Source organism: Ovis aries, chromosome 19 (genome assembly GCF_016772045.2).
Source record: "Ovis aries strain OAR_USU_Benz2616 breed Rambouillet chromosome 19, ARS-UI_Ramb_v3.0, whole genome shotgun sequence".
In the NCBI taxonomy this organism is placed as follows: Eukaryota; Metazoa; Chordata; class Mammalia; order Artiodactyla; family Bovidae; genus Ovis; species Ovis aries.
Genome location: NC_056072.1, coordinates 50,013,165 through 50,026,271, shown reverse-complemented (window position 1 = coordinate 50,026,271; position 13,107 = coordinate 50,013,165). Strand labels below are relative to the sequence as shown.

At 58.4% G+C, this 13,107-nt stretch overlaps 1 protein-coding gene across 7 annotated transcripts in view; it reads right to left on the bottom strand.

Moving 5' to 3' along the window:
- Nucleotides 1–13,107, bottom strand: part of CACNA2D2 (calcium voltage-gated channel auxiliary subunit alpha2delta 2) — a 139,430-nt gene that overhangs the window by 13,006 nt on the left and 113,317 nt on the right. For all 7 annotated transcript variants that reach the window (XM_060402525.1, XM_042236172.1, XM_060402526.1 and 4 more), the window contains exons 5-19: nucleotides 12,697–12,741; nucleotides 9,151–9,292; nucleotides 4,884–5,015; nucleotides 4,629–4,686; nucleotides 3,878–3,928; nucleotides 3,663–3,762; nucleotides 3,400–3,558; nucleotides 3,056–3,163; nucleotides 2,879–2,957; nucleotides 2,259–2,308; nucleotides 1,982–2,071; nucleotides 1,716–1,787; nucleotides 1,456–1,530; nucleotides 159–233; nucleotides 1–72 (exon numbers count right to left, since the gene is read on the bottom strand). In XM_060402525.1, the coding sequence (XP_060258508.1) occupies nucleotides 1–72; nucleotides 159–233; nucleotides 1,456–1,530; nucleotides 1,716–1,787; nucleotides 1,982–2,071; nucleotides 2,259–2,308; nucleotides 2,879–2,957; nucleotides 3,056–3,163; nucleotides 3,400–3,558; nucleotides 3,663–3,762; nucleotides 3,878–3,928; nucleotides 4,629–4,686; nucleotides 4,884–5,015; nucleotides 9,151–9,292; nucleotides 12,697–12,741 (1,308 nt within the window). The remainder of the gene's footprint in view (nucleotides 73–158; nucleotides 234–1,455; nucleotides 1,531–1,715; nucleotides 1,788–1,981; nucleotides 2,072–2,258; nucleotides 2,309–2,878; nucleotides 2,958–3,055; nucleotides 3,164–3,399; nucleotides 3,559–3,662; nucleotides 3,763–3,877; nucleotides 3,929–4,628; nucleotides 4,687–4,883; nucleotides 5,016–9,150; nucleotides 9,293–12,696; nucleotides 12,742–13,107) is intronic.

Sequence of the window (13,107 nt, the reverse complement as noted above, 5' to 3'; positions counted from 1 at the left end):
CTCCTCCTTGTTCTCATCCTCCAGCTCTGCATCCAGGAAGTCCAGGGTCACAGGCTCCCGGAAGTTGGTGGTCTAGGGGAGGCCGGGTAGGAAGTCAGGAGTCCCGCTCTCACAGTGTTCACCCCCCCTTACCCTGCAGGCCACCCCACCTGGCTCACCTGGGGCTTGAGGTTGGGGTGAAGCAATACGTAGCCATTCAGGTCAATGGCAAATACGTAGCCGTTGGCTCCAAGCTGGGGGTATAGATAGGGAGCTTAGGGCCTGGAGGGCTGGGTAGGGATTTCCCGGTCTCCAGGCTCTTCCTCATCCTGCCTTCCATGCTGCTGGGGGGTTGCCATTTGCCTGCCTCGGCCAGGGGCCCCACATGCCATGCGGCCCCAAGCCTACCAGTCAAGCCAAGCCCAGCAGGCTGGTGCCCCTCATACAGCAGCCCTTACCCACACTGGCCAGCTCTGTGGGACCTGAATGCCATCTGGCCTCCTCAGCTCCTCCCCCTGGCTCTCATGATCAGTGGGACCTCCCCACCACCACTGGCCCCACAAGGCACTCCCTTGTGCTGCCCTCCCCTCCCCTCCCCACTGAAGTCTCTTCCTGTTCCCCATCTTGGTAGAACACAGGGGAACAAGTGTTTCTTTGGACTCCCTGAGGCGTCCCTTCCAGGTGGAAGGGAAAGAAAAGCAGGGTTCTAGACTCACACCTTACCTCTCTGAGGCAGTTTTCTCACTGCACATGGAGGCCAGCGACCCAGAGCCTTCATGTGGCTCACCTTTCAGCATGCTGACATGCATCTCCCAACACTTTCACAACCAAATCCAAAACTCCCTTTGCCATAGGCCCTGGGCCAGCCACTGTGATCTAGCCCCTTCCCTGGCTGTGATTCTGATTTTCACCTTCAAGCCTTTGTCCAGAGAGTTCCCTCTGCCTCCAAGGCTTGCCTTCCCCTCCTTTCTATCTGGAACACTCCTGCCTAGGTGATAGACTAGGGGTCGGCAAACTAGGGCCCAGGGACCACATCTGGCCGGCTGCCTGTTACTGTAGTGCTGTGAGCCAAGAATGGTTTTTACATTTTCAAATGACTGAAAACGAGGAATTTGTATTTATGACATGTAAAAATGATCTGAAATTCAAATTCCAGTATCCACAAACAAAACTATATTGGAACATAGCCATACCCATTTATTTATGTTTTGTCTCCGGTTGTTTTCTCAATACAGCAGCAGAATTGAGTATGAGTATTTCGGTTGGCAGAGCCTAAAATACTCATAGTATGGCCCTTTACAGAAAGTTTACCCATTCCAGCTCCAGGCCCAAGGTCATCTCCTCTGGAAGCCTTCCCTGACTGCCTGAACTCAGAGGACTCCACGGAGCTGTGGGAGTCCCCATCGGCCGCTGCTGAGCCTGGCTTACGTCCACAAGAGAGGGAGAGCAGGGAGACAGAGAGGGAACTACACTCACTGTGTAGTTGGGAGTCAGCCTCTTGATGTCATTCAGAGCCACATCGATGCCCATCACGCCCAGGATCAGCTGGTTCTGGAAGCAGAGGCAGGGGTCTGCAGTGGGCTCAGTTCCATGGGAAGGGGTCACCTTGCCCAACTGCGCACATCCATGACCTCAAGCTGCTCTCACAAGTGGCCACCCCGATCCGGTCTGCAGCCTCCTGTCCTTCCTCCATCTCAGACCCGCTACGGGCCTGCCCAACCCTCCCCAGGCCTCACCTTCTTTTCCCCAGGGCCATCTTGTGTCAGGTTGAAAACAGGGAGGGTCCCTGTCACCACCATCCCCAGCCCCTGAAAGGAGAGGAAAAGTATGGGTCAGACTCCTGTGGGCAGCCATGCCCTTACCCTGAGTGTTCAGAGCAGGGGGCGCTGCAGGGACAGGCCACCTCGCTTTCTCATTTGTTTGGTTTACCACCATCAGGGGACCCTCAGGGACTTGACCCTGTGGCCACATCCCCCGACCCGTCCTTGCCCTGAGGCCTTACCAGTGCATCCTCGTACACATTAGTCCATTGCACCTGCTTGGCCTCCTTGCCCGCCAGCACCATGGGCCTGCCCAATACGTCAAGATATTCCTGGGGAGGGAGCGAGGCAGGGGTGGAGTCATGGTCTGCCCCTCCCACTGGATCCTCCCGGTTCTAACTCCCCATGTGTCAATCAGCCACCAGGGGGCGCTCGCATCACACAGCAGCCCATCTTTCCAACGTCCCAACCAAGCAAAGAAAAGGGGCTGCGAGGAGGGCTGGCCCACCCCAGTCTTACCTGCGTGTTGATGCGGATGGCACCGATGGAAGGGATCTCAAAATAGTAACCTGCGAGGGCAGGGGAGACAGGGGTGGGCCTGGGTGGTGGTGCTTGGGAGCATGGCACAGGGTCCCGGTACCCTGGGAGTGTGTCTGCAGCCCTGACTTATCTCTCAGGTTCCCTTTTTTTGGTGTCATTTCCCCTGAACTCACGTCCCTTTAGTGCCCCCCTGCCATTACCCTGCGACAACATGGGAGGGGCTGTGAGAGCGGGGGTGTAAGGAAGCAAAACTGGGATGAAAGGAGGAGCCTGAGGCCTGAAGGCCCTCATTCTAGGATGCTGGTGACATTCAGAGTCTACCAGTGGGTGAGGCCCAATTGTGTGGAGAGATGGGACTGATCAGCAAACAGACCCAGGAGCAGACAAGTGGGGGACACGTGGACAGTGGACAGTCAGATGCTGAGTCAGATGGACAAGGTAGCCACAGAGACAGACAGACAGTCACACATATGGAAAGACAAGCAGTGGATGAACAAGGAGGGGAAAGCTGAACGTATGGAAGGACAGGTGGACAACCAACCCAACGGATGGTGGGACACGGCAGGCCGGGCCTGTGGCAGGGACGCCGGATGAGGTACCTTTGTTGGTGCAGGCCATCCACTGCAGCGGTGTGACGTCATAGTTGTGCTGCCCCACGGAGAAAGTGAACACGCGCACCTGTTTGGGGCTTGAGGTTACTGCCGTGGCCACCAGTGGACAGCCCCTCCCTTGGACTGGGCCAGATCAGGGCAGCTCCTGCCAGGGCTGAGCCTCACCGTCCGGTTGGGCCAGTTGTACTTCTCAAAGACGTCCTGCACGCGGTCCTCGCCGCCATCCGTGAACATCATGATCATCTTATTGCAGTTGGCACGAGTGATGTTGGACTGGGCAGGAGGAGACGTGGGGAAGGTCAGCTCTGGGCCCCTCCCCAGTCCAGGGGGGGTCTCTTTCCCCAGGGTAGGCCTGCCCTCTGCACCTCCCCTGCCCACAGCAGACGGTGCTGTCTGCCCAACCTGCCTTCTGGATGTTAACAAGGCCATCTGTCTTGATTTTCCTGGTGTCACCAAGCTTAGGCCGCTGCCAGTCCCTGGCCACCCACTCACCCACCCAGGGGGCTCACGTTCTGCAGCTGGTCGAAGGCGTACTCAAAGCCGGCCTTGTATCCCGTGGTGCCCTTGGCCACCATGCCCTGCACAGCTTCCTTGAACACTTTCTTGTTGCGCACGTTGGCCTGCACCAGGTGTGTGAAGCATGACACAGGCTGCGCCTTTTCATTGAACTGCAGGGACCGAGACGGTGGTGAGTGGCCTCAGGCTGGCCCTCGGAAGGAAGAGGTTGCATGGGCCGGGAGGGAGGGACCTGTTCCTGGCCCCTGGCACTCACCGAGGCCACGTTGACATAGTCGTCATCAGAGAGGGTGTCAAGCATCTCACAGACTGACGTCTTCATCAGCTTCAGGGTTAAGCCACTCACACTGCCACTCCTGTGGGGGGGCAGGTCACGGAGGTGCCTGGTAGTGCTCCCCCAAGATGTTCCCCAGCAGCAGATTCCAGTCCCCAGCCCTGCCCCCGCCCCACTGGCCAGTGCCGCTCACTCACACATCCACGATGATGACCATGTCCTTGGGCGACGAGGCCCCCTGGATATACCTGCCCAGGAGAAGCCTCAGTTAGGGCCAGCCTTACTGGGACCTTGGGGGGTGGTCTTCCTTCACCCCCATACTGATTCAACATGTTTCTCTGGTGTGTCCATGGCCTGGGCCAGACAGGGTTCCTGGCACTATGGATAGCACACTTAATGAAACAGTCCTTGCCCGTGGCATGAGTGACCTGGCCCCCAAAACATGAACAACCCCAAGGAGAGGAGAGCACATGATCCAGAGAGTGGACAGGAGGCGTGTTCCATGGCTTCAGTGTCTTGTCATTTCCCCTGGCCCTGGTTGAGGAGCCAAGGGCAGAGAGTCATAGCTGCGAAGGGGGCTGAACAAGTGGCAGGGGACGAGGCCGTGAAGTATGGCAGGAGAGGCAGGGAGGGGGTAAGGGTGTCTAGGGCTCTCATGGGGTACGGCAGAGGCTGTCCAACCCTGCAGAGGACACATCCCCCTTGGGAACCCCCATGGGCCCAATCCCTCAGTCCCGAGAGGGTGGAGAGCCAGGCAGTGGATGAAGGCAGAGGCAGCTGGGAGGCCTGCCTGGGTGATGGGATCCATTTTCCAGTGGCAACGATGTGTGAAATGAAAATTGGATAGAGCTGGCTGCGCCCTGCTTGGAGGCCTGGATACTGGGAGGGAGGGGAGCGGGCAGGCGAGCTGAGGGGGTGTCCCTGCGCAGCCCTTCCCTGCTCGCTTACCAGGGTCTCCTTCGGACATCGTACAGGTCGATTTTCTTGGGGGCTCGCCACGGCGTAGCTGCGGGAGAAAAGGAGATGACTGGGGGGGTGCTGGCAGGGAAGTGCCTGGCCCCGGTAGCAGGCCTTGCAGCAGTGGGCCAGGCCACCCCACAATGGACAAGGTGACCATCTCCTCCCATGCACCCAGGATGAGGGGACAGGGAGGTGGAGGGGGGTGGGGTGCTGAGTGGACTGGGGAGATGGGCTGGCGCCCACCTGGATAGTAGCGAGTGACTCCCGTGGCGCTGCCGAAGACCTGCCACAGGAGGGTGGGGTCCTGCCTGCGGTTCTCCATGAACACATTCTCCAGGGCCTCCGTCCAGTTGAGTTCATTGAGGATGACGGTGGCTGAGGGGGAAGCAGGGGGCTGGGGTGGGAAGTGCTTCAGCGGTTCCCCTGCTGAACCTCATGACAACACCCACTCGTGCCTCCCACTCAGAAACTTCTCTGCCTCCTCGGGACTCCCTCACTCCCCAGGGCTCAGCTGGGGCTGCACCAGCTCCTCCACGAAGACATCCTGGTCCTCATCCTCTCTGAAGAAACAGCTCAGTCTGCCCTCAGCCAGGGCCCCACATGACCAGGCAGGGGACCTGGGGCCTGTGGCCCCTGCCGAGGGGCCACCCAGGCGGCAGGGAGCTCTGAGCCTGAACGCCTGTCCGGCCTGCTGCTGGGATCTTGCTGCTGGCCCCTTGGGAGCTCACCCACTCAGCATGTACTCCGGGCTGCAGCCACAAGAAAGCAATTAAGGGCCCGATGATGGGGCTGGAATTATTCAGCTATTAAGGTACCTGATAAGCTGGAAGCCACTCAGCTCCATGATTAATCAACTAGGGCCAGGAACAGGCAGGGGTGGGGGCGGGGGCTCTTGGAGGGGCAGGGGCTGTGCCCTGATCCTGCTCCAGCACTGGCACGTGCGCTTACACACACACACACACACACACACACACACACACACAGCCTGCCCTTGCACACTGCATGCAGCTATATGCACCAGGCATACCTACATCTCACCTCTGTGTTTCCAGCGACACGTGTCGCCTCCTCAGCCCTAAACCCATCTGCCCAGCAGCCTGAGTGTGGCCATGGGCTCAGGGGCGCACACGCTCATACCTGCCCAGCAGCCTGAGTGTGGCCATGGGCTCAGGGGCACACACGCTCATACCTGCCCAGCAGCCTGAGTGTGGCCATGGGCTCAGGGGCGCACACGCTCATGCCTGCCCAGCACTCTGCCCATGAGTCCTGCTTCCACCTCCCCCAGCAGGTTACCCCACCCTCCGTCTCCTCCGGCCACTGTGGCTGCACATGCGACTGGTGTGCAGGGGTGGCCAGACCCTCCCCCCATACGCACTCACAGAGTAAGGCTTCTCTCAGACGGATGGGCTCCATCTGTAGATCCCTCAACCTAGGCAGAGACTCAGGATGGCTTACAGTATGCCCCACTCCCCTCAACTCAGGACAGTCCCAAATCTGCCCAGTGTAGGCAAGTAGCCCATGTCCTCACATGTGCGTCGTACCTGACCCTGCATGTGGGACACTCAGGAAAAACAGCAGGCCTGCTACTGTCAGGCCTCTGTCCCCCCGCAGCCCCCCCGGGGGCTATTTCTTCCTCTAACTTCTCCCACCTCCTTTCTCCCCTGGTGGAGCCCTGACACCATCCCCTCTCCCTGAAGATGCATGCCCCAGACGAGAACCAGAGAACGTCTTCCAAAGGCTCTGCTCTTCTCTCAAGAGGCTTCCCCGGTGGCTCAGTGGTAAAGAATCAGCCTGTCATGCAGAAGCCACAGGTTCGATCCCTGGGTCAGGAAGATCCCCTGGAGGAGGTATGGCAGCACACTCCAGTATTCTTGCCTAGAGAATCCCATAGGCAGAGGAGACTGGCGGGCTAAAGTCCATAGGGTGGCAAAGTGACTTAGCATGCTTGCTTCTCTCAAGAAACACTTAGAACAGATGAAGAGCTGTGATTTATATTTTGTTTGATCTTAAGTTTTTGGCCATGCTGCACGGCATGTGGGACCTTAGTTCCCCAACTGGGAATGGACCCCGTGCCCCCTGCAGTGGAATGATGGAGCCCTAAGCACTGGACTGCCAGGGAATTCCCAAAGCTGGGATTTAAAGATACAAATGCAGACTTCTCTGGTTGTCCAGGGGTTAACACGTCTGAGTTCCCACTGTAGGGGACACAGGCTTGATCCTTGGTCAGGGAACTAAGATCTCTGCATGCCACACGGACCAAAAAAAAAAAAAAAAAAGCAAATGCTCCAGGGTCAGCCCACAGCCTAGGTTGTTGTTCAGTCATGTCTGACTCTTTGCAAGCCCATGGACTACAGCACCCCAGAGTTCCCTGTCCTTCACCATCTCCTGGAGCTTGCTCGTACTCATATCCATTGAGTCAATGATGCCATCCAACTATCTCATCCTCTGTTGCCCCGTTCTCCTCCTGCCTTCAATCCTTCCCAGCATTGAGGTCTTTCCCAGTGAGTCAGCTCTTCCCATCAGGTGGCCAAAGTACTGGAGGTTCGGTTTTAGCTTCAGTCCTTCCAGTGAATATTCAGGGTTGATCTCCTTTAGGAACGACTGGTTTGATCTCCTTGCAGTCCAAGCAACTCTCAAGAATCTTCTCCAGCACCGCAGTTCCAAAGTTTGAAAGCCTCAGTTCTTCGGTGCTCAGCCTTCTTGATGGTCCAACTCTCACGGCCTAGGGGGCGCCAGCATATTTCAGGGCATTCTTCCCTCTGCTCACAATCTGTGGAGCCTCTGCTGTCTGTCTGCTGTCTGCCCCCTTCAGCGCTCTCTCCCTTCTCTCTGGCCCCGAGGCTTCTCTTAACTGACCGTAATGTGAAAACAAAATACATTTCTAGCATTGGTTGTGCCTATTGAACAGTATGTTATGGTCTCGTTCCTAATTTAGAAACTTAGTGAGTTGTACAATTTCTATTTTTCTCTCTAAGGAAAAAATGAAGTCAGACTCTCCAATGTTTCACACTGTACTGTCTGCCCTGGGAGAGTCTGCCTGGCAGGTCCCACCCCTCACTGGACCTCAGTTTCCTCCATCTGCACAATGAGAGGCTTAGGGCAGACAGATCACCCTGGGAGCCTCGCTAGCTGCTGGCAGAGGGGTGTCCCTGACTCAGGTCAAGGACCGAGAGGGGACCTGGCTGGGCTGTCCCAGCAGGTATCCATGACCACCTGCCTGCTCAGGCATTCACTGTGAGACACACTTGTGCACACACTACAGTCAGCCCCCCACCTGGAAAGGGCATGCTACTCAGCCCTGTGCATACACACTCACACTCACGTGCCCACACTCTTAGATCACGCTGAGCTGGGAAACGGGGACCATGCCCCCTCAGGCAGGCGATTACAGATTTAATTAAAAGTGACACAGTAAATAAAAAACATATAAAATGTAATTTGTGTGGGTAGCGAGGGGTGACTGGGGAGGGCGGTGTGGCTCCTGTTTTAATTAGCGTGCCTGCCTGCGATAGTGCCCCTCGACTGGCTCAGGCAGGTGGCCTGTGGGCGGTCCTTGGCGGGGGTGGGGGGACATCCACCCTCACTCCTGCCTGAGGCTGCCCAGATGGCCTGGCTGACCCTAAAGGTGGAGGGGGCCTCCCTGAGAACCCTGGAGGATTCCCAGGGTTTCTGAAGATTACTCAGAAGCTCGGAAACCTTTGCTTCAAGAACCTCCACCCGTGGGACCCTTGAATTCTGAGGCTACCCTGTGGGTGTCCCCAGAATTATGTCAGGACCAAGAGACCCCAGAGCCTCCAACCCTGCAGCCAGAGGTCCCCAGTCAGTGTCTGACTCTTGGCCTCTCCTCCCTGCACCTCCCAAGTTCTTCAGCAAGGTCATCCTTGTGTCTGACTTGAATCCTTTTTGCTGTAGTGAACTGGTCTCCACATTATGCCAAGATACACTGTCCCTGGAGCTGGGAATCTCAACCACCCTTTATCTAATCCCCTGACCTCTATCTCTACCCCGCCCCGCCCCACCCACCAAGGAGGATGATGGGGGTGTTACAGGGTCCATGTCTGTGAATGAGAAGTTGCTCCTTGTCCTCCCAACCCCTGTGTCCATCTGCTGCGGTAGCTCCTCCACCCTTCCTGCCTGGGGCCAGGGAATGGGCAAGGGCAGGGGGAGGAGCTCCTGTGGGGACAGTGGGGACTTGGCCCAGCATGTGGGGGAAACAGTTATGTGCACGCATTTGTGTGGGCACGTGGGTATAGGCAGGAGACCACGCCTGCACAAGGGGGAGAGGCTCAGCGTTGCATATCCTGCTGAGAGGCAATGTGAGGCTGTGCCTGAGAGTGGCCTGGTGCCTGTGTGTGGGTGGCTCTGAGAGGCGAGCACGTGTGACCTTGGGTGTAGGGGGCTGAAGGTGGATGGCACTGACTTAGCACCTGGGACCTGGCAGTGCCCAGGCAGTGGGCTGTGCCCCTACGATGGGTGGGGAGGGCAGCTCCCGATCACGCAGCGCACTCACAGCCTTTGTAGATGTCCGTGGGGATCTGCACGGCCGTGTATGAATAGTTGACCTTGTTCTTGAAGTTTGAGTCCTCAACGAAGTCCAGCCGGAGGGTGCTGGCCTTGGACCCCCTTTCCACATCCTCACTCTCAGGGTCGTCCTGCAGAGAGGACCCCCCACCCCAACCCGGACAACCATGGCCGTGTCAGGGCTGGAAGATGGTGGAGTGGGGTTGGATAGGGCTGTAGGCAGAGGGGCCAGAATCTGGGAGATGGGACATCTTGAAATCAGAGACTACTGCACTCAGAGACAAAGAGAGACGGAGAGACACCCAGACAGTGTGACCTGGGGAATGGACCCCTTGCCCGGAAGGCCCATGACTCCCACCTGCCCCACACATCCCACCCACCATCGCCATATTCGCTAAACCTGAATTCCAAAACGAAAAGCAAACCAAGCCCTTCCCCTCATCCCTGAAAACCAATGATCAGCAAAGGAGGCGAATCTTGGAGGCAGAGAGGAGGAGAGGGCTGAAGACACCCCGCCCCCCGGCTTCCAAGGACACCCTGCAACTTGGCCCCATCCACCCCCTGCATGAAATTCCGTTGGCGCCAGGGAGAGGGCCCTAGCTCCACCTGCGGGGGAGGGGGCACCACCCCCTGCAGTGCGGTGGCTCCAGGGGCTGAGCTAGAGTGGGGGGAGTCCTGGGGGGAGAGCTGGGCTCGAGCATGGGTAGCATGGAGGCCCTGTAACCTCCAGAAGGAGGGGTGTGTGGCGCCTGCTAGCAGCAGGACTAGCAAGGCCCCCGTTGACTTTCTAAAATGAGCTGCCGCCGTGTGACAGGTGCCAATTACAGCATCTCTCCGCTGGGCAGGCTGGGCATGCGCCGTGTGCCCCCGCCCACCACAGGCTGGCGGGAGTGGGTCTGTGACTACAGTGTTGATGCCGCAGCCGAGGGGGGGCGGCGGCGGTGGGCAGGCACGGGTGCAGGTGTGCAAGGGGGAAGGGAAGATGGAAGTACAGAGTGAAGGGGAAGATGGGGAAAGCCAGATGGGGAGGCAAAGGGAGATGAGTGAGACCCAGGCAAGGCGGGGGTGCAGAGCTGGGGAGCTCTGTGACCTGGGGGGAGGGAGCGCAAGCAGCTGAACCAGACACAGGTTCCCGCACTGCCCCTCAGCAACGCCCCCCACCCCGCCCGTGACCACCCCCAGCACCAGGCTGAGCTCTTGCTCTCCCAGGTGGATCTCATGTGATGGCCAACCCCACGCTTGTTCACTTGCTGGCTGGATCCTGGGCACGCCCCTTATGTTCCCCACCAGGCCACTTGTGCCCTCCCCACCTGGGGAGTGCTGTGGGTTCACCCTCAGGTCTGGGGAATGAATTACTGCCTGGATGGGGGCATGCAGTGGGGCGGGCTGGCCGGAAGGGCCTCCTGCACAAACACTCTTTTCATTTCTTCAAGAGTGGATTCTGTATGGCAAAACACAAGCCATCTGCTGCCTTCCCATTGCCCCTTACCCAGGGTGCCATCCTGCTGCCCACCTCAGCCCACCCTAGGGGAGACCCCCAGAAGCCGGGGCAGAGGCAACTGCTGAGCACAGAGGCCAGAGCCGGGGAGCCGAGGCATGAGCGACTCACATTCTGCTGGGAGGAGGGGGAGCGCGGGAGAAGAAAGCCCCTGAAATGTCAGCGGCAGATGAAGGGCGCTGGAAAATTTAATCTCCCAACTTTCCCAACTAATGTGACATTTGGATTCTGTTCTGATAAGCTATCAGCTGGCGAACTTTTTCCTTCCTTCTTTCCCCCCTACCCCCACCTTCTGGCTGGTAATTTAAAAGTAAATGGTCTAGAAAGATCTCTAACTGTACCTCTGGCAAAGATTAAAAAAACAAAACAACACAACAGGCAGGAGAGTTGGGGATGTGTGCGTGCTGATATTTATACCGGGGCTGGGAGGGCTGGGATTTTTGCCTAACTGACCCTGGCCCAGTCCCGCCCTGGGGTGAATCCCCCTCCCTGGGCAATCCCTAGCCTTCCCTCCCACGAGAAGATGTCCGAGGGGCTGGGGGCAGGGGGCCAGTGATACAGACGTAGGGGTTGGGGGCTGCAGGGAACAGGGAATCCAGGCAGGAGGTTGGGCACCAGAGGCCCAGGAGCCGCTCAGTGCTGCCCCCACGCCCAGGGGCTTTTGTATGGTGGGCAACTGCAGTCTCCTGGTTTATATTTAATGCACTGATTGCTAAAATTACAGCCCGCTGCTGAGGGGGGTAAGGAATTAGATTCAGGGTCTAATTAAAGGTTTGTTCTTCATTTGAATTTCAGATTCCAGCTATAATTTTAGCTACTTCTCTGGGAGCCACGGAGGCTCAGCCAAGGGGGAAGCACACCTGCTTTAGCCCACTCACTCTGCCTTCTCAGGCCCCCTGCCCGCCTGCCCTCCTGAAGGCTCACCGAAGCTGGCCTGGCACCCACAGACCCTCTGCAGGAATCCCTTCCTGCCTGCCCACCTCTTGGTGCTATCAGATACATCCTGGGGGCTCCCAGGCAACCCCCCAGGGCTGACAGGCCCGGGAGTGGGAGTCTAGACGTGGGGTCTCCTGCACCAGCCAGCACAGGTGACCCCAGAGACAGTGTTGTAACACTTTCATTTACAGAGGAGAGAGTGGGGTTCAACTGCTTTTGCCTCAAGGCAGGCAGATGAATTTGGGCCTAGACAGGTTCACCAAACAGTCTGTTCCATGTGCCTGCACCCTCAGACGCTCTGGGCTCCTCTGTAGGCCCCCTCACACCTCAAATGGTCACACATCTTTCATGTGAGTCCTCTGGTGACAGGGACTTCTCTCTGTCACAGGGTTGCCCAAGCAGACGTGAACAGTCAGGGAGGTGGAGGTGGAAGAGCCATGTAGCTCCAGGCTCTCCGGCCAGTCCCAGGGCCACCACTTCAGAGATGGTGGCCCCTGAGGAGCCAGAGCCCTCTCCTTCATCTGAAGAACAGGCTGCAGACTGCCTCTAAGGTGGGGTGGGACGAGGCGAGATGACTTAGCCCGGGGCCAGCGCTGATGGTGGGGCCTGGCTGTGCGGTGGTCCGCACACTGAAGCCACGGTCCCCTCAGCACAGCAAAGGGACCTGCACTGACCTGAAACTCACCAGCACCCGGCCCTGCCTGCCACACCTCCAGGAAGCCCTCCCCACCTGCTCCCTCTCTCCCTATGTTCTCCCAGCACGCAGCAGCCCTCTGCCCTCCCGACGAGGCACCTGATCTGACCAAGGGGAGAAGGTCCATGGGCCTCACCATCCTGCCCAGGGATGGGCTGGGCCCGCCCCACACTGTGCAGTGAAGCTGTGCCCCTTGGTGCTGCACAGATACAGCCTGGAGGAGTCAGGATCTCTAGGGAGTGGTGAGAGGTGTAGGGTGGGGGGCTGTGGGACCATAGCCCTGCAAGGCCAGACTCAGAATGCTGAGTCCTAACACTCTTCTGCCAGCTCAGGCTGCAGGTCTCAGAAGAAGGGGGCGTGGCTCTGGAAGCTCCTCCCCTCCCCCCAGCAAGGGTTGGGGCACTCACCAGCTCAGCATCGGCTTTGGCATCATAGTACACGATGTCCTCCTCCTGATGGGAGAGAGAGGCCTCAACAGTCATGGTCTCCTGAGGTGCAGCCAGGACCCCCAGCTCTGAGGCCTGGCTGGAATGGCCCCCTTAGATCCCTTGGGGGTGAGGCAGACACCACCCTCTCCCCCATTCAGAGCTGCCATCCAGGGAGGGCTGGATGAGTCAGGCTGGGGAGGCCTGACCCCTACCCCAGCTAGACCATCCTCAGGGGCCCTCACAGGCACCAGGAGGATGTGGTACCCCGGGGTTGGGGTGGGATCCCCCAGGGCTCCCTGAGTCCAGGACCAGGGTCTCTGCCTTGCAGCCCTGCTGGGAGGTAGGCTGACAGCCGGCCTGTCGGCCTGTCCATGGAGACTCTGGCCGAAG